At 37.0% G+C, this 24,565-nt stretch overlaps 1 protein-coding gene across 3 annotated transcripts in view; it reads left to right on the plus strand.

Moving 5' to 3' along the window:
• The window catches only part of LOC134663144 (protein trachealess), a 188,463-nt gene extending 164,809 nt beyond the window's left edge, over window positions 1–23,654 (plus strand). For 2 of the 3 annotated variants that reach the window (XM_063519490.1, XM_063519506.1), the window contains exons 6-13: window positions 1,821–1,897; window positions 6,542–6,631; window positions 10,553–10,718; window positions 14,654–14,778; window positions 17,179–17,372; window positions 17,705–17,814; window positions 20,923–21,070; window positions 21,518–23,654. In XM_063519490.1, the coding sequence (XP_063375560.1) occupies window positions 1,821–1,897; window positions 6,542–6,631; window positions 10,553–10,718; window positions 14,654–14,778; window positions 17,179–17,372; window positions 17,705–17,814; window positions 20,923–21,070; window positions 21,518–22,718 (2,111 nt within the window). In that variant the 3' untranslated portion in view covers window positions 22,719–23,654. The remainder of the gene's footprint in view (window positions 1–1,820; window positions 1,898–6,541; window positions 6,632–10,552; window positions 10,719–14,653; window positions 14,779–17,178; window positions 17,373–17,704; window positions 17,815–20,922; window positions 21,071–21,517) is intronic. The other variant, XM_063519498.1, reaches the window with a different exon arrangement.
• The last annotated feature ends 911 nt before the right edge of the window (window positions 23,655–24,565 follow it).

A 24,565-nucleotide genomic window follows, 5' to 3' on the forward strand; every position in this document is an offset into this window, starting at 1 on the left:
CGTAGAAAAACATTAAGTTTGTGTTCTGGCTACCTAATATTTCTTCATCTCAAGTTGCAAACATAGTACCTACTATTGCGTGTATAGTACTAATCTATAAATTGGTTTATCTCACTTCCAATAACAACCAGGCGAGGTAAATGATGCTGCCTGTACCTACCTACGTAATAAAAACTGGAGTTTTGTTTAATTTAGCTATTGTATATCGATAACAAAATATGGGAGTGGGGTTTACGTGCTAATTTTACATCTTTTAATGACTGGTCCTGATAGGTCATGGTCATGGTCATGGGCATGTCACAATACCGGTCTATTAGTTTGCGTCTCATACATGACTTCCAAACGTGTATGAATGATAGCGCCAAGGCGCGGTATACATATAGGTATAACAAATATTTAAACACTCTTAATAAATAGACAAAACTTCCAGCCTTAACTCTCCGCATCATATCAGAAACAATAACTCGGGAACCGCGTGTTGTCGTAAATCCGTCGCGCGCGCAACCCGACACCGCGCGATAGGATCTTCGTGGACGACAGTAGCTGACGGATCGCGCTGGAGAGGGTAGCCTAGCGGCGATGACATGTGTCATGAGTGTCATGACAGTTCTTACTTACGTGGAAATGTATCTTTTTGAGCCACCCCACATGAGCGTCGGCGTCTAGTCAGCGCTATGGAAAATTACGTCGCTGCGCAGTTGCGCCAACGTTGCGTCGACGCCGACGCTCGAGAGACGCTAGTGGGGCCAGTGGGGGGTGGCTAGGACTGCGCACTGTTTCGTATCTGTAGCTTAGCTCCTAAATGGTCTTCTGACTGGAAGACAGCTGCAAGACAAAATTAGTAAACATGTTAAAAAATGTGGCTCCTAATAAATTTGTAATTATTGGGTAGATTTTTTTGTTTTATTGACCGAAGCGTAGCGAAGGTCTACGTTTTGACTCGGGCATTTTGCTTTTGTATGTCCGGATGTTCTCCTCTACAGGTCGCAATTCTTAACCGATTTTCGTGAAATTTTGTGGCCGAATTCTATGACTAAATATTTTTTTTTGTCGATCCGGTTTTTGGAAATTTTTCAAAATGGCGGAGTCGTGATAGCTCCCGCCTAAACAAATAGTCGTATCGGTATCATAAGAGTTTTCCTTTTTGCGATATGTTTATAGATTAAATGGCCATAAATTCAGAAAATTTGTATAGCTGGTTTTGGCGGTATTTAGATATTTAGTTTTTACTTGAGAATGAGTAGCTAAATTTCGTCAGCTTTAGTAAGATAGTTCTGGCGTATTTTGCAAACGTTCGCTTTTTTTGTTTGCATCGGCAGGTCCTTGGTTCCACCCCCAGTAATTGTATATTGCTACATAACTTTTTGTATTTTTTTTATACTTAAATTTCGTATTTTATTTTTTTATTTTATTTTTTTATTTTGAAAAAATGAAAAATTTCGTATTTTTTATTTATCAAGCGCGGGTTAAGCGTATTCGTTTAATTTTTGTTTGTAGCTTTATGTAGTTTTTACTTTTTTGTTTATATTACATGTACTATACCTATATTTTAATAAATATTTTTGCCATACATTTATTCAGTTTTAAGCTCTGCTCGCGACGTCTACAGCTCACAGAGCCACTAGTTTAATTTTTTATTATGTATTTTTACAATGTATCACTTGTATGGGCTACGAAAACTCTCGAGAACCTTATAGAAGTTACTTTTTTCTCGCACTGTTGCCTCCTTTAGCAGGATAGCCAGCCGGCAAGATCTTTGACAATTTCGACATCAATATTACTTAACAACAATATACTTAGATATGTTTTCGTTGTTGCAGGAGCCCAGAACCGGCGGACGGCGATCGGGCTCGCGCTGGAGCTGTTCGAGCAGCATCAGGGCACACACATACTCCAGGTAAGTTGGAACCCACTCAGAAAGACGTCCACTGCTGGACATAAGACTCCCCCAAAGATGTCCGAATCGACTTCTGCCCCCACGCAGTTCCCATCGATTTGACCAGACCATCGGACCTCCTTAATTGTTGGCGTCCTTCTCTGGATGGGTCATCTGGTAACTATGTTATTATTTTTGAACCTTAAAAAAATTATTAATTATGCAGAAAATTATGTTGTCCTATTTTTTCTGTTCGATTGACGGCCAAGTCAGCATGAAAACTATTAAAAATAGCCACCTAGGGTCGTTAGCCAAATGTGGGTCATGGCCAGGGTTAATCATCTTTACAGGACAATGATATACATACATATATGGAGACACAAACTTGATGCAGCGCTACACAAGTAGGTTATACTCGTAGTTGATTCAAAGGATGCGATTTGGAGGTTATTTCTTAGTCTGTTTCATTTTCAAGGACTCGATTGACCCAATTATCATATTACAAAACAAGCAGAACGATTCTACTCAAAACAATAAAAAAACACACCACAATATTACAATGGTGCAACCAACATCAACAGTAACCTGACCCACGCACGTCTTTGTTTTTCTTAAGCTAAAAAACCGATCAAGGAATCACGTATTCAGCCGTTTCAGCAAAGTAGAAAACCGCAGCACCCACTAAACATAATGACAGTAAAATTGCACAAATCGATAATTTACGTGACTACTTGACGAATGCAAGCCCTATAGAATATATTCTATTAATTTTGTTATGAAATTGAGTGAAATCTAGCAAATATCAAATTAGTTTTCGTAAATGTGTGGTATTGTGTTGGTAAAACGAATTGTAATGCGGCCAGTGGCGCAAGATGTCAAGTTCGTATATGAAAGGTTGTCAATTCGAAATGGATTTTTTTTGTTGTGATGAAAGCTCCTGAGGCATTGTTGATTTTAATTACTAAGTTATTGAATACGGATTGATTTGTTTCGCGATATTTATCTGTGTTGATTGAGTAGATGAAATCAGTAGTTAGTACATAATAGATTGATGATGTGCAGTGGCGTAGGTCATAGATGTTTATATTTATTTTTATGGTCTTGCGGTTTTATGGTTTTTCTATACACGTCATGTAAATTTTACCTCTTGGAGGATATAATCAAACGGAGACGCCATGTCTGTAATTTTCTGTACAAAACCGTCTGCCGATTTTTGCGGGGGAGGGGAACGTCAAATGTATGCGTAACGTAAAAATAGCCATGTCAGATAAACGTCAGTCCATACATTGTGTATGACCGTTGGCCGCCTATTTTCGACAGAGGGGAAAGCCTGTTAATGGCTACTCCGTTTAGTTGTATCCTCCAAGTTTTACCTACACTAATTTCCTTTAAAAAAATATTGACTTATACCATAAACCATAACTGCATTAAAAAGACAAATTACGCTAGTATTGGTTGCTCATTTTTTATTTATTTTATTTTATTTTTATTAAGGTTCACCAACAGTGGCAACAACAACTAACACACTTGCGTACTATTAAATTATAATTGCGCCACCATTTACAGGTGAACACAGCATGCATAATATATTACTCTAAACATTTTAATAAGATAGGATTACCACTATACACTATACATAATTTTGACTTGCTTAAGTTCTTTACCTATTAGGTGCCTTTGCCTCAAGTGCACCGTTAAAAACCGTTAGCTTAGTTAAAGCACAGAAACTATTAACAATGAATAATCCAAACTTTTATTTTTATTTTTGACTATCATCTACTACCGTTTTAACGCAGATTTGATACAAAAAACCTTGATTCATCTTTTAAAAAAGTTTTTCGTCAACCGTGCATCTCATTAAATGGTAAGTTTATTAAATAGACTCAAACTTTAACTAGAAGTGACATTGGCTTTATAAGATGAGAAAAAATATCTTATTGACGTTATCTTTCATATTTCTGTTTTTCAATCTAATTTGCAGAACGGCCAGAACGCTAAATAAATATAGGTGTATTGGTTCGATAATTGTGCATATATTTAAACCTTATGATGGCCCAAACACAAATAAGTACCTACTGTTACTATACCTATACATTCTGGAAAACTGACATATTTCGAATGCTCTCCAATCGTCACAAAATATCAAATCAAGGTAATAAGCAATCATTAATCATGTACATAATAACGAGCTGTCTTACAATCGCAAATCGTTATCTTATCAGGTACCTTTATGTTGCTTCTTCCCAGTTCTTCTACAGAGAACAAAGTTTGAACGAGATTGAACTTTAATACTAGGTAACAGTTTCACAGATCTACATAACTACACATCGGTAACTCGTGGCATTTAGGTAGCACATAAAGATTAGTTTCATTAATTCCTTTTTTTAGTGGTTTCTTTTTCTCGACTCGTATAGGAAGAACATTGTCACATCACTAGTCTGTTAGAAACTGTCAAGTGCTACCTAAGTGCCACGAGTTACCGATGTGTGCTCATCACTAATCTTTTAAGTGCTACCTAAATGCCACGAGTTACCGATGTGTATACATAACAGTAGAGAAGTATCAGTCTCATCCAGTATTTCTTCAATCAATGGATCATTTTGGCTCGTGGTGATCGTTTTTCGTCATCATCTTGTTTGTTTAGCTTTTTTGCGCCGCCGCGGAATTGCTATTAGATGCAGAGCCGGTTTTACTTTCTGTGGACCGTCAGCAAACGAATAATAACTAAAAAATAACATGTTAGCTCGAGATGAATCGTGATGATTAATGAGTAATGACTTATAAATAATAAGCTGAAAACGAATTTAATCAATAGGTACAAAGTTTTCTTACATCGTTACTGTCATTTTATGTTTAACGGGCTTCGTAATAGCGTAAGGGCAGGCATATCATAAGTTAACTCTACCAATACCATTTTTTTTTTCACTTCATTACTATAGTAGTTTATGCAACAGTGATATAATAAGGATATTCTCGGGTCTTTTTTTACAAAACTCGACTACGTCTCGTTTTGTAACTTCGACCCTTGAATTTTAAGAACCAATTATGAGCTGTTGCATACATTACTTTTTCTATGACAGCTGCAGCAAAAAAAAAAAAAAAAAAGAGTTATTATTAAAAAAAAAGAGTTATTATTAAAAAAAAAGAGTTATTATTAAAAAAAAAGAGTTATTATTTAAAAAAAATTGAGTTATTATTTAAAAAAAAAAGAGTTATAATTGTAAATGAAAACATACCTCTTTCAAGATGATCGGAACTTGTATCTTTAAAAAAAATAAAGCAGTTGTATTATACTCATAAGATGACTGCTAGCAGTCATCTTATGAGCCTATAGACAAAGCATTCAAATGACATTGCTTTAGATATCACTGTCAGTCATTTAATTGACACATTTAAGTGCTGGAGTAGAAAATAGTAGTTTATGCAACAGTGATATAATAAGGGTTCTTAAAATTCAAGGGTCGAAGTTACAAAACGAGACGTAGTCGAGTTTTGTAAAAAAAGACCCGAGAATTTTAAGAACCAATTATGAGCTGTTGCATACATTACTTTTTCTATGACAGCTGCAGCAAAAAAAAAAAAAAAAAAAAAAGAGTTATTATTAAAAAAAAAGAGTTATTATTAAAAAAAAAGAGTTATTATTAAAAAAAAGAGTTATTATTTAAAAAAAATTGAGTTATTATTTAAAAAAAAAAAAGAGTTATTATTGTAAATGAAAACATACCTCTTTCAAGATGATCGGAACTTGTATCTTTAAAAAAAATAAAGCAGTTGTATTATACTCATAAGATGACTGCTAGCAGTCATCTTATGAGCCTATAGACAAAGCATTCAAATGACATTGCTTTAGATATCACTGTCAGTCATTTAATTGACACATTTAAGTGCTGGAGTAGAAAAAGTAATAAATTATCTTCGTTAACTTCGTCTATAAGGCGGAAATATTATCCTTTGCATGTATTTGTACCTTATACATAAATTATTCTTATTTTTTTAACAATCATGATCCCCGGTTTATGTGTTTAGTAGTTTAGTTTTATATTGTTTTCTTTATACTTCTTGTTTGTTTAGGTTAATTAGGTACATATTTAGTTTTCGTTTAGTTTATTTTTAGATTTAATAATTATATTCCAGTTATCTATTCGTATTTTAAGAAAATACTTTTTAACAATTATGATATTTTCAACAGTTTTTTGAACGAGATCAAACCTCATTTCTGTTGACTGTACTGGAATATCAATAGATAGATATTACACGCGAGAGCGCGCGCGCCGACCGTAACATTTACCATTTTAGATGTTTTTGTATCAACTAAATAGCTAAACATAAAAACAGATGACACTAACTATTGCTTTTTTCCGAGTTATGATGAGACACACGATTTTCCTTATTAACTTCTTCATTTTAAAGAATATTAGTTTTTTAGTTATTTTTAGATAGTTTATTTTTTCTTTCTTCGTCTGCCGTTTTATTATTATTCTGCCTTTTTGGCTCTGTCGTTGTAATCTGCAGTTTTTGATGTAGGTGTAACATATTTTTCATACAATATTTTTGGTGAGGTGTTGATTTTTGAGACGAATATCCTTCATTATTTCATTTTATTTGTTTTCAACTAGTTAATTTACTACATGTACTAGCTAATTCATTGTGTTTGTTTGTTCACAGTCGCTCGACGGTTTCGCGCTGTCGGTGGCGGCAGATGGGAGGTTCCTGTACATATCTGAAACTGTTTCTATATATTTAGGATTATCACAAGTAAGTAATTCTACGTAATTCTGACATTAATAATTAGTCCAATCCAACTTAGGGCCACTCGCACCATCCACTAACCCGGGGTTAAGCGGTTAAACCATTAAATCAGTGTCAAATTGTTCTGGTAACCATGGTAAATCCAGGTTTAACCGGTTAACCCCGGGTTAGTGGAATGGTGCAAGTGGCGCTAAGTAAAATGAGATTCTTAACATCTGAAACTTTTACTGACTTATTCGTCCGTCAATATAGAAAATAGTGCGTAGACCCGAAGCAGTGATTCATAAGAATACATGGTTACAGGGTAGCTCTGGATCGTCAGATGAACCATTATAAATGAGACCCCAAGTGCCAAACTATGTAGACGTTATCGAAGCGTGTTTACAGTGGTTCGACTACACTGTAAACACGCTTCGATATGTCGACTTGTCTGCACTCAGTAAACGATTGTTGTTACATCCCCTATCAACAATAACGTAAACGTCAACGTCTTCAGCACACCTACGCATGTGCAGTCAGCAGATAAAATCATATTTCGGCGGCGCTACAGACATCCGGTGATGTACAGATAGCAGATAAATACACGTGTCGTGTTATGGCCCGTACGTGTCCCGGGTTCCGAGGGAAGATTTAAAAAAAGAAGAAATATAGGAGACATTTGAGATTTTGTCAATGGCGGGCTCGAAAGTTGTACAGAAATATAAATAGTAAAACGTGGAAAAAAAGACTATAAAACGTAAGGACACGTTATATAGACACGTACATGTGCTCTCTAGTAGGCTGTAAATTTAACTCGCTAAATATTGAACCATTGTATACCATTCTACTGAGTTAAAATAGTACTAAGTAAGTCCGGTAACCATGTAACAATCTTAAGTTTTATTAGCCCTTATCAGTTCCAATAAGCTGTACTTACACTGATTACTTAGAAATAGTTGAAGGAGGTCCTTGTCCACATATACTTTCGAGTAAAACTTTTTGGGAGTATTTCAGCTTGCTAGTCCGTGTCAAACACACTATCTGTAAGTCTTGTGGCAGCTGGCCAGGAAACAGAAGTTAGGTACTTAATACACAAAAAGTAATAAAGCGAAAACAACCCTGACGTGGATTAATGGAAAAAAAGAAATTAAATAACATAACAAAATTAAAAGGCCGTCTGAAAAGATCCGAAAACTGGGAAATTCAACATGGCCGTTTCGTGGGGGATCCGTGTTCGGGGGTGGTGTGAAAGAGAGCGCGTGGGGGGAAAGGGACGATGCGCTATGCTGGTCACGTAGCTGGCGAGGCTCGCGCGTGCTCGCCATCCTAATGCTGGAGTCGTACACACACATACACATAACTATACATACATATACACTAATGTCAAACAGCTAAACACTTTCCTGACACACACTTATAAACTTACATATCGGTGTGCGTAAAAATACATAAAGTTCCCGGTAAATAAGAGCAACCCGTAGCTATATTAAATTCTGCCGAGTTTTTTGGTGATGATGCCGACAATGGGAAATCGTATTTTCCTTTTCTAGACGAAAATGGAAATAGATTTCCTTGAGGATTATTTACGTGTAGCTTTTTGTTCTCGAATAAATAAAGCGCTGATAGTCTTGGGGATGCTGACTTCTTACAATGTTAAATATTGGTGCCATGCAACCGAGAGTAACAAAGAAAATATTTCAATTCCCCAAAAGTATTACTACTTATTAATAGCAGCAGAAGTTGTTAAGCAAAGGAAGCGTTACAATCATTTTGCACATGCTCTAATATCGACTGTGTACAGTAGATTCTGTTTTCTTCTCTGTACATTAAAGTCGTGTACCGATGTTTGATGTTCTTTATTTTCAAGTGTGGCCACAAGTAAGTGCTTACCACCATCACACTTACTTTACTGTCAGCTTACATCATATCACCACCAATCACGTCACCAACATCCACGGCGACAAATTTATCGTCAAACATCATAAAATCCAAAAGACCTTTCTTAGAACCGACCACCATTGTCTGTAACGATTCTCATGCGCGGCCGCGCGGCGGATACGCACCGACTGAATCGGTAATAGGGTCCCACAATTATATTTGATAAATTTATTTATATACCTATTTGCATACGGCGTGAAAGGCGATGATTCATTTGATCTAGCTTCCTTGATTGTGCTAAGGTTAATAATGTTTATGTATCTTTTAAGGCAAGGCACTTACAGCGTTAAGCCTGCGAATATTACTCGTAGTGTGACATCTCTTGTGTGACATAATTTCTTTATGATGTCGGTTTTTTAGGGTTCCGTAGCCAAATGGCAAAAAACGGAACCCTTATAGATTCGTCATGTCTGTCTGTCTGTCCGTCTGTCCGTCTGTCCGTCTGTCCGTCTGTCTGTCCGTCCGTATGTCACAGCCACTTTTCTCCGAAACTATAAGAACTATACTGTTGAAACTTGGTAAGTAGATGTATCCTGTGAACCGCATTAAGATTTTCACACAAAAATAGAAAAAAAACAATAAATTTTTGGGGTTCCCCATACTTCGAACTGAAACTCAAAATATTTTTTTTCATCAAACCCATACGTGTGGGGTATCTATGGATAGGTCTTCAAAAATGATATTGAGGTTTCTAATATCATTTTTTTCTAAACTGAATAGTTTGCGCGAGAGACACTTCCAAAGTGGTAAAATGTGTGTCCCCCCCCCCCCTGTAACTTCTAAAATAAGAGAATGATAAAACAAAAAAAAATATATGATGTAAAAATTGGTTTGAACGAGATCTAGCAAGTAGTTTTTTTTTAATACGTCATAAATCGCCTAAATACGGAACCCTTCATGGGCGAGTCCGACTCGCACTTGGCCGCTTTTTATTTCTCTGATGCTTCTTCTACTTACTGTAATAGTTGCCATTATGTAGGTATTTCAGATTTCATTTCGTATCAATCATAGTGTTTTAGATACACTCTGCCAAAACAATGGTTTTATGCAGCGACTACCGATGTAATTTAAATTCAAAGTTAGAGTGACACCCTCTTATACATTGCGCGTTACGGCGTTAAGTAGAGCAATCAAACATTACTATGCAATAACCAATGCGTTTTAAGTTATCAGTGCCATTCGAAAATAAGCGCCAAGATATGAAGTAAAGATTGAAGACAGTGTTACAGGGGATATAACTACATAAAAGCTCATAAGTTGCACTAGGCTGGCGAGTTAATTCCAATGGCAAAGGTTAACTATGTTGTGTGTCACGTAGCTATGAATGAACGACGGCTATCAGGCATCGCCTGGCAGGTGGCTTCGGGGAAACGGCGCAGGAGTCGCGATTGTGGTATAACGGCGTTGACTATCGGGGTATGGGATGGGTTAATTAGTAAAAGTTAAGATACTAGACTTTGACATAAAGTTAGAATGTTGGTAAAACAACAACTATTTAAGAAATACAAAATTGAGAAGTAAGGTTTATTCGGGTAATTCCGGAAATCTGGTAATCCCGAAAATCATTGTAAAAAAATACTCATATTCCGTTGTAGTGAGAGTCAGCTTTCGGAATTATCCGCCACTTTCGTTCATTCGGAAATACCCGAATACACCTTACCTTATAAAAATACAACCCATCATTGGGTTGGGACACTGTTCAAGCTAGGTAAAAATACAGAACCAAACAAACATTTTATGTTTATGCTCTATTTCTAACGGTGCTCTTAAGAGGATATTCCATGCCGGCTATAATAAGAATAAACAAGTTGTAGTAATAAAATAAGTTAAACTAATCTCGATTAAAGATCGATGAAAATTGGTAAGCTCTATAAATAACAATATTAGTTCGCCTTTGTAGGTACTTCTTACTAATCCATATACTGAGGATTCTTCCATATGAAGGCCATTGCCGTGGAAGTTGTTCGAAGTACTAAACCCGAAAACTGACCAATGTTTTTATCTCGGCAGGTAGAAATGACTGGCAGCAGTATATTTGACTACGTGCACCAGGCCGACCACGCCGAGATAGCGGAGCAGCTAGGGCTGTCGCTCGCGGGGCGGTCGGGCGCTGGGCTCAATAGTCCGGCCTCCGGCAGTGAGGAGGGTAGCCAGCATGGGACTAACAACCCTGACGGTATGTATCACAAAATATAACATGATTCTGTCATTTGGTTTAATGTAGATGTTGCTTCTGATCTACTGACCGTCTGTAAGTGGAGTACCTATGTGTACTTGTGTAGGGACAAACGTAAGAGTTAGAAGCGACGAAACAGCTTGTAGACGGGTTACCTTACCTATAGACCTTCTTCCCTAAATTGATGTTAATAAATTTTGTAAGTCCCCCGAGAGCTATATCATAACATAACACAACAAAGTAACAAATATTGTAATATAACATTTTACTTAAATCGACCTCGGACCAAATAAAACGTTTTAAGTTTTAAGCAGCTGTCTTCTAAAAAAAAAGTATTAAATGAGTCCATTCAAAGAATAACAGATTATTTTAAGTAGATTACAAAGAATAAAACATAAGTATCACAAACCGTTACCAGATCGAAAACTAAGTAAAACGGTCGTTTTTTCCAAACGTTTCAAAATTCAATTACGCTTTCTTTATTTTTGAGTTCAACGGCACTACAGTATCGCTATTACTGCTCTGTATATCGAATCGTTCAATAGTATTAATAATAAGTATAGTACAATTTAAATTGAATTATGTTCACGGGTGTTGAAGGCTCATGAAATGGTCTATGGGGTGTCTGTATCGCACTGATTAATTTTTCGGCGCCGCCATGGGAGAAAATTGAGTCGGCGTTGCGTATCTTATGGCGCAGTTTCCCAAAGGAATTCGAACTTTTTAAGTTCAGCGTTTCTTTATTGTCCCAGACTACATGCCTTCAAAATAGTAGACACATATCTACACGTACAGTTTCCTACACCTTAAATCCTAATCATATCGATTTAATCGAGCCCTATTGTTAACAGAGTTGCGTCATAAGGGTTCCCTTTGTACCTTTTTGGTACGGATTACGGAACCCTAATAAAAAGATAGTTAATGTGCCAAATGTTTTACATGTATTTCTACCTATAATATTGCTATAATATACGCTTAGCAAAAAAAGTTACTTAGGCAAGCAATAATAAAAGTTACCAATGGCATACTCTATAATAATTATTTAGAAGTTAGAAGAAAAAAGTGAAACGAAGTAAAGTCAATCGAATAGTACAATAACTCTTTTTAAATAAATACTTCGGTCCAGCGGCTACGCATTTTTTGTTCATCATATTCATCTTCGGTCAAGTGACAGACGTTTGTTTTATTGTGTACTTGGTTATGTTTTGGTTAACTTTTTTAACTAACAAACTACCGTAGATATAATTACTTTTACTTTATAACTCTGTTCTCGTGTAAGTGACTTGTATGTCTTTTATGAGAATAAATATCTTTAAACCTAACTAAAACATTAAGTTAAAATGTTACTTTGAAAGTAGTTGCAGTCAGCATCACAAGTAGCGCATCAAACTATGCGTCTATAGTATTCCTTTGGAGCTTAAAGAAATGACAATAAGTATAGCAAAAAAATATGTGGCAGATACAGTAAAATATTCGAAGCTGGCAGATACTTTTGGCGCATTTCATCCGCTACTTTATTGAAGCTGAGGGCCTACCGCGAACCACGTTCGACGTGTTGTCTCTCTGTCGCACTTGTACATTTGTACGTAAATGTGACAGGGAGGCAACACGTCGAACGTGGTTCGCGGTAGGCCCTTTGACTCTACTACAATAAATATTCTGATTTTTTATTCTTTTTTCAATGTAATGACCGGATTGCTGGGTTCTGATACATCTCTGATCTTTGAAGATCTTCATTGATCACATACATTAAATACCAATCTGCCAATTACAATACAGCTAATAATCGAACAACCGCATCCAATCAGCTAAAAACCGTTTATTTTCTAACTGCCTTTAATTTCCTAACATGAAGGCTTTCAATTTACTCGATGTGTTTGAAAAAAGCTGGTGAAATGTTGTAAAAAAATCAATCAGGAACGAAAGATGTGACAGGCGGCAATTGTAGGGTGACGGGCGTGGAGAAACGGGCTCCAAGGAAAGATGTGCTCTTTGTACGCTGATGACCGTGGTGCTGGACGGAGCTAAACTTAGGATTGAGGATATAATTAAAACGCTCGATTGCGTCTTGGTACAGTCACCAAGAAATATAGGTATACGCCCATAAATTTTGTCCACAAGGTTCAGGGCAAATAGAGTTGTATCAGATATTTTAGACCAAATTGTTCTGTAAAATATTAGTGCAGTTTAGTTAAAGAGCTGCTCCTTTTGGTTGGAAGTTGAGTCAAACACTATCGAATAGGATTTTGTTGAAAGAAACTGTCTGTTATTCTACGACCTCGTGAATACCTTTAGATATATGGGTCAAATATTTAATAAAAAACACTTTATTACAACATATTCCATTAAAACGGAACTGAGACGAATTCTTTACTTGGCATCTGAAGTTTTAATGTGGCACAACAATTTATCTCGCCATCGACCCGACTCCAATGATCTATTACAAAACATTTTACCATAAACTTATCAAAGATCGATTGCACAAAAAGCCACCGTTTAATCTAAGTTTACAACCGAGGAATTTCTATTTTAAAGCACAATGTGTGGTACTCAGCGTAAGTCCAAGAAAAGATTGCTTTAATTTTATTGAGTTAAATACTGTTGGTAAATTATAAAAGGTTATAAGGTAAGGACCTAAAGATGAAAAGAAGACTTCTATATACAAGTGTGCGGAACTGCGTCCAGGATTTTTTTCAAATGTAATTTAAGCAGGAGATGCCGAAGTTCTTCTAGTTCTCTTTCAGGAAAGTGAAATTGCCAATATAAATCTAACTGGCAGACGGGTACCAAAGAAAGCAGCAAAAAGAATGTAAATTCACTTTAATGGACATTGGACATGACACATGCAATCGATTGCGGTTTGCAAAGAATTTAGTATTATACAGAACCACATATCAGTGACTGTGTTAACTCGCAGTGGCTAGTTGAATCACCTGTACCAAATACACAACGTTGACATGGTGACTCAATGCAGAACAATTACGACCTTGTGGCTCAGCAGGTGTCACATTGTGCACTGCCAAAAAAACTGTCTATTATACTAGGTGCATGGTTATCGGCCTTTGTTGTCGTGAGCGCAAAATAGAATCTGCACAAAAAAAAGATACAAGTCATCTATGGTGTATTTTGCTGATTACTATTTGTGCTTCTAAAGATTTAATCTGGATCATGCCTTTAGGGCCCGTGCCCCCGAAGTAAACCGTAAAGCTAAAAACGAAAGGAAATATTTTATAACCAACATTTCTAAACAAACAACTGAACGTCCCCCAATGCAACGACTCAACTGGAAGTATTCTTTTTGAACCTTAGTTCGATTTCTCAGCTTTGGTGAAATCAATTAAGGCATGAGATGGTTCCGTCAGCGGTCAAATTGGTGGAACCGAACGTCAGTCAGATCGGCCACAGATTGAAAACTCAGACGCAGTGTCATGAAAGGACCAATATTTTTAAAAGTTTAACATAAACAGCCTGGCTAAACTCCTACTTTGCCATAATATTCTTCTTTTGAAAAAGTAGTTGCCTGTTTTTTTGGAAGATTTTGTTGGATCTTAAGTAAGCAGACTTACCAATAGTCAGTAGGCAGACTTACTAATCTAAATGTCAACATATGAATATGCCTTGGGAACCTAATGTCTTTGTTCATATTAAGCACTAAGTACCTACCTTTTTTTTTCTCGCAGGAGTAAATACTTTTACGTATCTCACCCCCGGGCTGCGAAGGCCCGTTGGGGATGAGGTGCTATGTGGGACTCGCTCCTCCCGTATTTCCTCTGTTCTCAGAGGGAGGGGAGGCGAATACCCACTAACTTCCCCTGCGGCGTTACCCTCTCTGCCGTTTTTGGGGAGCATCATGAGATCACGAGTATTCTACCACGATGCTCCCCCACTAAGTACCTACCTAGCTAAGCTAATCTAAACATGTATCTTTTTTACAGTGTCGGCAATAATGACTCTAGCAGCAAGTGGGAGCCTGTTCCGAGGTATGGACCGCGCCTTCTGCATCAGAATGAAAAGTACCCTCACCAAGCGGGGCTGCCACTTCAAGTCGTCGGGATACCGGGTAAGCAGTGACAACACGAGTACCAGCTATTGCCAATTGGAGTATTAGTAACGTTACAGACAAAAGATAAATGTCATAAGTAATTACAACATTCTCAGATTTACTTAATTTGATGTCCAAATTTTTGTTTTCAAAGAATATGATCGCATATAAAAAAAAACAGCATTATTATTATGTCTACTAATACTTCAGTTAGCATTGAATTAATCATTCCTTTGGATTACAGATAAACTGAATTTTATTTATAAATTCAATGATAACCGGGAAGGAAAGGAAGCACCTTATCTAGAAGAGATTTATTCACTCGAGTCATTAGCGTGAATTTGTGGATATTTATCTTATCTAGACATTTTAAGGAAGCTGAATTTTCGTTTTCGATCTAGGTTGGGAGGAGAGAAGAGCCGGCCAGAGGAGAGGGCGGTAATTGGAGGGTGGGTATTTTATAAGCGTCAGGAACACAGGAAATTGTGTGATTGTGTTTTCAGATGAAAATGTATTCAAAAACATTGTAATTAATAAATTGTTCTAGACTGAATGAGAAATGAGATAAGCCCTCGTTAACCAGTTTATATGAAAATACCTACTTTAATAAGTTAATCATTAACACAAGGAAAATACTGCTTTGTTTTTATCACGTAACAGTAATATTACGCGCACATTAAAAATCTTTTACAAAATAGATCAGATGTTGGCAAACATTGTTTACGCTAAATCTGCTGCGGTCTCATAATTACTGTGGCGGTCTCACGCGTAACAACCGAGATAAGTTTATTTCCCCGCTTATTCCTATAAATGAAATAATACGACCAGTTTATCCTAGCAAGATCACAAATATTATTGGTTGAAATTATTGTCTGTGCTGGGGGTGCCGCAAGGCGCGCTCCTGGGTCATAATTTTTGCTGTAACTCGGTGTTACTCCATAAAACGCGATTATATCTAGCGACCCGCGAATTTCTCAGCTACTACATAAAACTCGGCGTAATAGATTGTTCTCAGGGTGAAAATTGTAAGCATTTTGCAGGGAATTCCTTTTAATATTTGATGGTTAGCTTTGTTTTATTCAATGTAGCAAATAGGTACTTTACAACTGTTTCTAGGCTACAAACAGTTGTACGAATCATGCTTTGCAGTTAGTAAGCATTAGGTAGGTAGTTTAATAATTTAATAGCTGTATTTCGCGGATGCAGGGCTGATGCGTGCCTCATATGTTTTAGCTAAATTTACACAAGCGATTTAGACAAGGATAGTATATTAAGGGCCAGTTGAACCAACCACAATTTGCCAATTGATCAACGTCGCCCAGCAATGAACTATAAAACTTCTCATACCTACTTACAATAACATTTTGCGAACGGTGATGACGGTTTGGTGCAACCAACCCTAAATTAGTTAAACATGATAGTAAAGGGTACCTATAACGGCTATAACAATTAATATGAAATTATGAATAGGTAATTCTAATTTCTAAGTTGTAAAACTCTCAACCCTTCAGACAAACTGCAGTTCGGATCCCAATCCAATAATCAGTATACAAAATCAGACACAAGTAAAGTAATTAGGAGTCCCAATAAATGTTAGCCTTTGGCGCTTACGGGTCCCATGAACGATGTAATTGCTGTCGAAGCGGCGTATGAGCCATTAAGATATAGATAAAGTGGAGTTATGGACGTAACTTACAGATTATAACGCTTTATTGGCGATGTTGTGCGCCCTTAACTTGAATTCACCTGGATGATAATTATGAATTTGGTGCTTATTAGAATTTGAAATTTATCGTATAAGGAGTTTGAGTTTAGGTACCTAATACTAAAATGTAACATTTCACGGTACTAGTATCATGTAAATATTGAAACAACAAAATTGTAAATGTATTTGTCGACTTGCTAGTTATAAAAAAGTTTGTATAATAACCAGCGACGTGCTTTAAAGTCATCTAAAAGTTTTAACAAGGTTTTTATTACACAGGCACCTGTAGAAGTTGATGTCCGTAATTTCAACTCAGAAATTTGTTTCAAATAAAGTATTTGGTTATAAGAATGATGTTATTACGGCTAGTTATGTTAAATTAGTTTTGCTTTTTAATGCGCATGATAACTGATGTATGGAGTGAGCACTCTATGTATTTTTTCTCTATGTATCAGTTTATTGTTCTACATCTTTACAAAAAGATAAAATAAAATACAAAAAATATATTCATTGCACAAATAATGTGTCGTTCAATATCATGAATATACTAATACTAGATCGTCATAACATTAGGTAACGTTAGGCTTAAACTAACCAATGTATTTATATCACGGGTCTGTTACAATCTATTTGACATCTGCCCTCTTCATTTGTCTACCATAACTTAATGGCAAGTAGCATATCTTCCTAACAATAGTGTTTCTTCTTTCCAGGTAGTGTTAATGTTATGTCGTCTGCGGCCGCAGTACACGTTCTCGCACAGCCGGAAGTCGCCGCCGGCGCTGCTGGGTATGGTGGCGCTGGCCATCGCGCTGCCGCCGCCCTCGGTGCACGAGATCCGGCTCGAGTCAGACATGTTTGTCACTAGGATCAACTTCGACTTCAGGATCGCGCACTGCGAGCCCAGGTATTTGGAATTGTTTGTTTCAATAGGTAATAAAATTGGTGAAGAAATCGAAGACAGCGAAAGATGTATATCATCCATTGCTTAAAAAACATAGTGAGTTTGATCAATGTCCGACCAGCAGAAGAAAATCTAAGACTAAGAGAAAAGAATCTAAAACTGGTTACCCACTAGGTTTCAAGAAAAGCAACTTGAAACTGATAAAGATATCTGCTTAGACAATGACAATGGTACCCATTCATATTTACTGTAGATACAGGAATAGTATATTATGTTATATTAGATTGAAGCATGTATATGGTATTGAATTTGATTCATCGTTGTATTTCTCTCAGCAGGGTGTCAGAGCTATTAGGCTACACGGCGGAGGAGCTTACGGGGAAGAACCTCTATGCGCTTTGCCACGGAGAAGATGCAAATAAACTTAGGAAATGCCACGTAGATTGTAAGTATACGTCTTAAATTTACTTGCTTATTACTATTTTTGACGACACATAAATCGTACCCACTCCTTTAGATTGTTTCCAGGTTGTGTCACTTAAACTCGTGACTGACGTGACATTTTCAACGACTTTAACGTTATTGTAGCCACTATATAATAGATAGGTATAAAGATCAAATCCAAACCTGATAATAATGAAAATATATGCCGGAAATCACCAGAAACATTTAGAAAAAGAATTGCCTAGCTGTTTTTACGACGTCGATTTAAAACAAAAATAGCGACCGGAAAGCCATTAACCATTTCAAACTGTCTCTATATACAAGATAGCTTCATAGTTGATAGAAGGCGGATGACCACACGCTATCCTTGGCTCTATAAAAGTCCTGTTTTCATTAACCTTGCTGGACTCATCAATTGTAACGATCGCCGACCCAATAATGTGGTGAAATCCTTGTGTCGTAACGCACTTTGTATTCAGAGGGGACAGTAGAAATCCATGTCAAGACGGCACTCAAGGCGCTGTTACAAGGAAAATTTATGACTAGTGCAGTGCGGAATTTGTTCTAGGTTCGAATTTGATTTCAAAACTGTCCTGAATGACTCAATAAAGAGTCGAATGTGGATTCTGAATTACGGTTCGTCTAGAATCTCCAAACAATTCAATTATTTGAACATACTTTCCTTTGATATATGTACAAATGAATTTTTCCCAGATACTTACCTATTTCGAAAAAGTAAGTAAGCACATTTCACTTCATATTAATCCATGTAGATTCAACACGTACGTAATTTCAGGCTCCGCGCCTTAATATTTCAGTCACACCGATAATTCTAACATCAAGAGGAAATATGCATTCAAATAATATAATATGACTCTCATATGCGTGTGATATTACATTTTTTACGCTTTCGTCAGAAAGCTCAGTGTGCCACGCCGGTTTCCCATTATCTATATAAGAATCATTCTGTAATTTATCCTTTGTAGCTATGATAATAAGGTCTGGGAGGTTTGTGGCCGTTTGTACAATTTAGCTAGCGCCGTATCTACGCCGGCTGTCTTTGTCGGTTGTGATTTGAATAATAATTTTTATGCCAGCATTTTGGTTTCCTCTCTCCAGCTATCGTGGGAAACGTCAGCCTTAATGTCCTTTGAGATAGCTATTGTTGCGTCTGTTTCAGCTACAATATCTTTATCCTGTATTCGAATGTCTTCGTATATTGTTAATTTAGAAAAAGAGTTTTAAAATAATGTCAAGTCATCTTTATTCTGTATTAGATTTTTGCTAGCTGTGATCTAAGCTAACTTTGCACCGATTTGAAAATAATGGAGTGTTTCTATTTAATATGGAGTGTTTCTATTTAAACGTCATGTTTCCATTAAAAAATACATTCATTATGAATTTATGACATTGCCACACTTTGTCATTGCGAATGCTACCCAGAGTTATCTTGGTGCGACTCTCACAGTTTCAATTTCATAGGTAAAAAGGTAGGGAGAGAAGATAAATTCTAATGGCGCTATTCATTAACGCATGTTAAGTCTAACAAGGCCTTGATAATCGTTTGTCCTTATATGAGGTTCAAATGATTGGTGTTGTGAGTTTGATTATTTATAAAATGTATTACCTATTACGTATACTTAGATACTTTTGTATTTTCTTGTCACTGGTAAATTTAACTAGGTAACTATGTTTACATTACCTACGTCAAGCACCACCGTATACCGCAATAAAATTCCCAAATAGCCTATCCAAACTCCAATCACGCATCAGCCCAGCATGGTTTTTCTCTAGCACCTAAACTGTTGATAGCTTTACGATAGCGTTTAAAACATACAATACGTATGTATGTATGCACGTATAGATGCCGGTCAAATGTGGACATATCGGGCCGTGAATACCAATTGTTTTATTAACATAAAAGTCCGTCGGTTTGCTAGAAAGCGGGTAATTTGGTTAGCAATGTACGTTGGCAGGCTGTTGATGCGCACAGCTTTATTCGATTGTAAATTAATGTTGAAGACTTCCGACATTTTTATGGTGTGCGTCATTTGTTGACTGAAAAGGATTTATTTTTAAATCGGAGTTGAATATTACTCAATTTATAGGTACCTACTGTTGATTATTATAATATAACAACTGTTAAAGTGTCCTTCATTAGGTATTGTTTAAATTAAAAACAAAGACGATTAATTATGGATTGAGCACGAACCACAATATAACGCTACTGACAAGACAATGAAGAATATGAAAATCAGTCAAAAAAAAATCTTTATAAAACCAACGTTATATTGAAAACGTCAGGATCGGTTTCACTCTTTGGCTCACGCCCAAGCGCATTAATAATTATAAAACATACAATACACAATGCATGGACTTAACCAAAAACCGTCAGAACCTTAATGACTCACGTACAACAATACACGTGTCTTACTACCTTTAGCTCGTAGATTTGTATGGGTTTGAATATAATACGACTGCTTGGTTTACGTCATGTGTCAGCAAGGTCGCGCTGGTATGGTCTGAGCCTTTTGATAACAATGTCAACACCAGAAGTTAATGCTGATACCTAGTTGCAAGCCTAAGTTTTTGCACAATGAAATCGATTCCTTATGAGTGGCCGCATCTATAAAAGTAGGAAGACCTTCCATTTATTATTTCTTGTTTGAATTACGTAATCCTACATCTAATCTCAGTAACAAAGACATTTTAGTAAACATTAAATTTCATGTACCTAATGGCGTTGATTGGCCATCAGCGTCGGAGTAATGAATCTCATGCCATGTCTTTGGTACCTATAATATGCATCTGGATCTGAGGCCACAGCCAACACAGCCAATGTAGGATAGTGCCATCTGCGTCGATTGTCTTTAGAAAAACTAGACATATGGGTAAACTGGTTCCTAAGATGTCTCATCAAGTGTCCAGGCCAGGCATTCATATTTATCTTTCTCGTGGACCGACTGTCGTGTACCGTCATGCAATGTACCTAGTAGAATATTTTCTCATCGCTTCGGTCTAAATTTCAATTAGTCTGTTGTTTAGAAAACCCTAATATGGGGGATTTAGTCGTGAGATTGATACTAAACATTTATGTTCTTTGTTGCAGTAATGAACAAAGGTCAAGTGCTCACGCACTACTACCGCGTGATGAACAAGCTCGGCGGCTACACCTGGATGCAGACCTGCGCCACCGTCGTCTGCTCGTCCAAAAACGCAGAGGAGCAGAACATCATCTGCGTCAACTATGTTATTAGGTAAACTCCAACCATCTTCCGACCCTCAACCACAAACATAAAATATTCAGGTTCTTTGCAAAACATACCTACTGAAATTAACTTAGCTTAATTCACTTTGAGTTCTTAGAATAGTTCTCCTTGTCTGATTTTCCCGCGACTTTTCGGTATTTTCCTGATTGACAAATGTCGATGGAATGACACGGTAGTCTGGTAAAATGTGGTAAATTTGCATACAAAATTAAATGCGCATTATGGTCAGGGGAAATACGTGTGCAAAAGATTTTTTTTTCTTTATTTTACAATACCTATTATACCTAAGCATAAACTATACAAAACTGTATATAACCTGAAAGAGGAAATATTTTAACAAAAAACAACGATTCAGGTAGTTCCTTCAGCTTCCCGTCTTGAACCAAGAACATCCGAATAAAATTGCTTTCATTAATAAAAAAATGTTTGTTGCAGCGGGCGCGAATACCCTAACACCGTAATGGATTGCTGCCAAATGGAAGAAAGTGTGCAAGGCGTGAAGCGAGAAGAGACGACGGGAGACCCTGAAAACGGGCCCCCGGACGCCGACAACTCTGGTAATCCGCCGCCTCCCTCACGCCACCCCGCGGAGAGAACGGAAGCCACAAACAACGCCGAATCTGCCTCAACAGCCCCAGTACCTACATCTGACGTCACACACCTCACCAGGCTCAACGACTCTCAACCGCTACCGCTGCACACCAACCCGGAAAGAACCTCCCCCATGCCGGCGAGAAGAATGAAAAAGAGAAAACATGCGGAATGCGATGAAGAAGAAAGAGATGAAGATAGACGAAAGAGCTCATCCAATCCTGGCGCAGCGATATCACCTGCTGAAAGAGATATCAATAAAACGAACTTGTCTATTCCGGAGGGCACTTCGGACGCAACTTCTGTTAGAGATCTAGAAAACGCCATGTCGAAGCACTTACCTGCCTTAGACGGTAAAGAAATCTCACATAGACCGACGGACTTTTCAACAGACGCTCTATTGAAGCAACAGCAACAAAAGTCGACTATACAATGGATAGGGACGCAAAACCATCACCTAAACCATTTAAACAGGCAGATTCCTGGAAATCATACTTCAACACCCGCCTCAGCGCTGCTACGGCAACTATATGCTAACAGGGAGAGTGTTATTAGAAGTAATTTCCTTGGTGATGGCAGGACGGGTGGCTATTATTCAAGTGACGGTCAGTCAGGCCCGCTGCCCACTCCTCCTGGCAGTGAGGGATCAGGCTATGGTGAACAACTAGGTCACAAAGGCACCGATATTGGTTCACTGGCCTATGGTGGTTACGCTGATTACCATTCTGCGATGACTCCTCCTGGATCTGTATCTCCTAGGGACAAACAGCAATACGCTTTGTCGTACGATAACAGCGCTTATTCCGAGGCGTTAAGGCACTCTTATTTGGGTGAACCGCCATTACCGCTGAAGCCACAAGCATACTCCGCTGTCCCTAGCGCTTTGGACTACACTTCTTCGTTAGATCAGAGTCAGTTCTTCCACCCCCCTTCCTCCTTCCATCTTTACCATCCTCAGGCTCATTCGGCCCACACGCCTCACACTCACCAGTCCGTGGATAAATCTGCACCTCCTAATACGAACTGGTACTCGTCAGGTTCATAGCCTCATAGACATTAGTTTGGGAATGTGTATTGCTTGGAGTGAGCAATTGCGTTGTGTGTTCAATAGTTCGTTCAAATATTTGTCAATCGTTAAGTTGGTTGTTAAGTTTAGTTCTTTTTTTTGTTATAGTTAATTGTCCTCTAATTGTCTTCAACAAACGTTATCTGTTGTAACCGACTTATTTGACAGACTGTAAATAAATTTGTTTGAAATTTTTTACTTCAAAAAATTGTATACGGATACTCTAATGTCAATGCTAAACTAATTAACACGTTTTAATACTCAAAGCTTGAAAGGCAATTTCTTTTTTATATGACCCCAATTATTAATACTCTAAGTGTAAGGTAAAACTGTGCCAAAAATTAGGTGCTGAGCACTTGACGACGCATTTACAGAAACATTCCAAACCGTTACGATTTATTCCATTATCTTTAAGGGTTTCATAATTTCGTCGCTGTTAAGTTTTACTGTGAATTGTGAACTGTAGTCGCCATACTATCGTCGGCTGAAACTTAAAGCGACGAGGTTCTAACTTTAGCTAGGAATTTGGACATCTGTGAGCTACCCATAGCTTATTGCATATCATTTTAACTTAAGTGTCTAGTTAATGCTTTTGTAAATTATTGTACCATAATTACACGACTGTACTTAGGCTACTGTACGACTCGATAACTGTAAATTGTAGGCAATAAGCACTGTATATTATTTTAGTCGGAAATAAGATTTCATTGTACATACTACTTATATCATTATAGGGTAAGCGTTTAGTAAAGTTGTTCTTTTTGGCAGTGCTCAAATTTTGTTAGAAAATGTTTTATTTGTATTTGAATTGAAATGTTACAACGTAAGTTCGTTCAAAAAGCAATATTAATTGTATACAAAAATGTTCATACCACTCTACAAAAATCTCGATCATACTGTGAATGTTCAGCAATGTAATAAAACTACTAAATTCGATTTGCGAAAATTCTACTTTTTAATCTACCTTACTCTTCATTCATTCATTCACGATAATCATGATGAACGAAAATAAAACGCCGTCATAGTCATCATCATGACAAAGTAGAATTAAAAATACTCAACACATTCCAGTAAATACTTTTAAACCAAATTATACTTATTTTTTTATATTTAATTGAACAAAAATAGATAATTATTTAAATTACTAGGTGTAACAGTTATAAATAAAATTGGTAATATTTATGCTATTATTAACAGTGCAATACGAGTGACAAAAGTTATTCTTTCGATTTTTATACGGCTTCGTTAATGTATCGTAATAATAAGGTAATTATCATTAATATTGTATCAAAGTTGTAATTTACATGGAATTTGGCTTGTAATTCGATTGTTTTCAGTTGTACCTCGACTTAAGCCTCTTCTCGTGTACAATTTTTATGTTTATTTTATTTGTAACATGAAAAAAAAATGGAGGATTTTATTTCTCTGAATAAATGATTAAGATTTTTACTTATGTTGTGTTATTTATAAATAACAACTCCTTTATACAGGTAATCTTTCAAAATGAAGAAGATACCGCGGAACTAGGTACAGAGGGCCTACCGCGAACCACGTTTGACGTGTTGCCTCTCTGTCGCACTTGTAAATTCGTACGTAAGTGTGACAGGGAGGTAACACTTCGAACGTGGTTCGCGATAGGCCCTCTGTTTTAACCAAATTGCGATAGAAGATCGCGTGTGACGCGTGGTCTAGTGCTTGCCAAGCTATGCTAACACGTACTCGTATTTGTTAAGAAATAGTCGATTCAGTCGCGGAGAAACACTAGGGGCGCAGATGTTGTGCACAGGCACAAACTCGAAGTTCGCAAGTTGCAGGCATCTTTCTCT

This window comes from Cydia amplana, chromosome 1 (assembly GCF_948474715.1).
Source record: "Cydia amplana chromosome 1, ilCydAmpl1.1, whole genome shotgun sequence".
NCBI lineage: Eukaryota > Metazoa > Arthropoda > Insecta > Lepidoptera > Tortricidae > Cydia > Cydia amplana.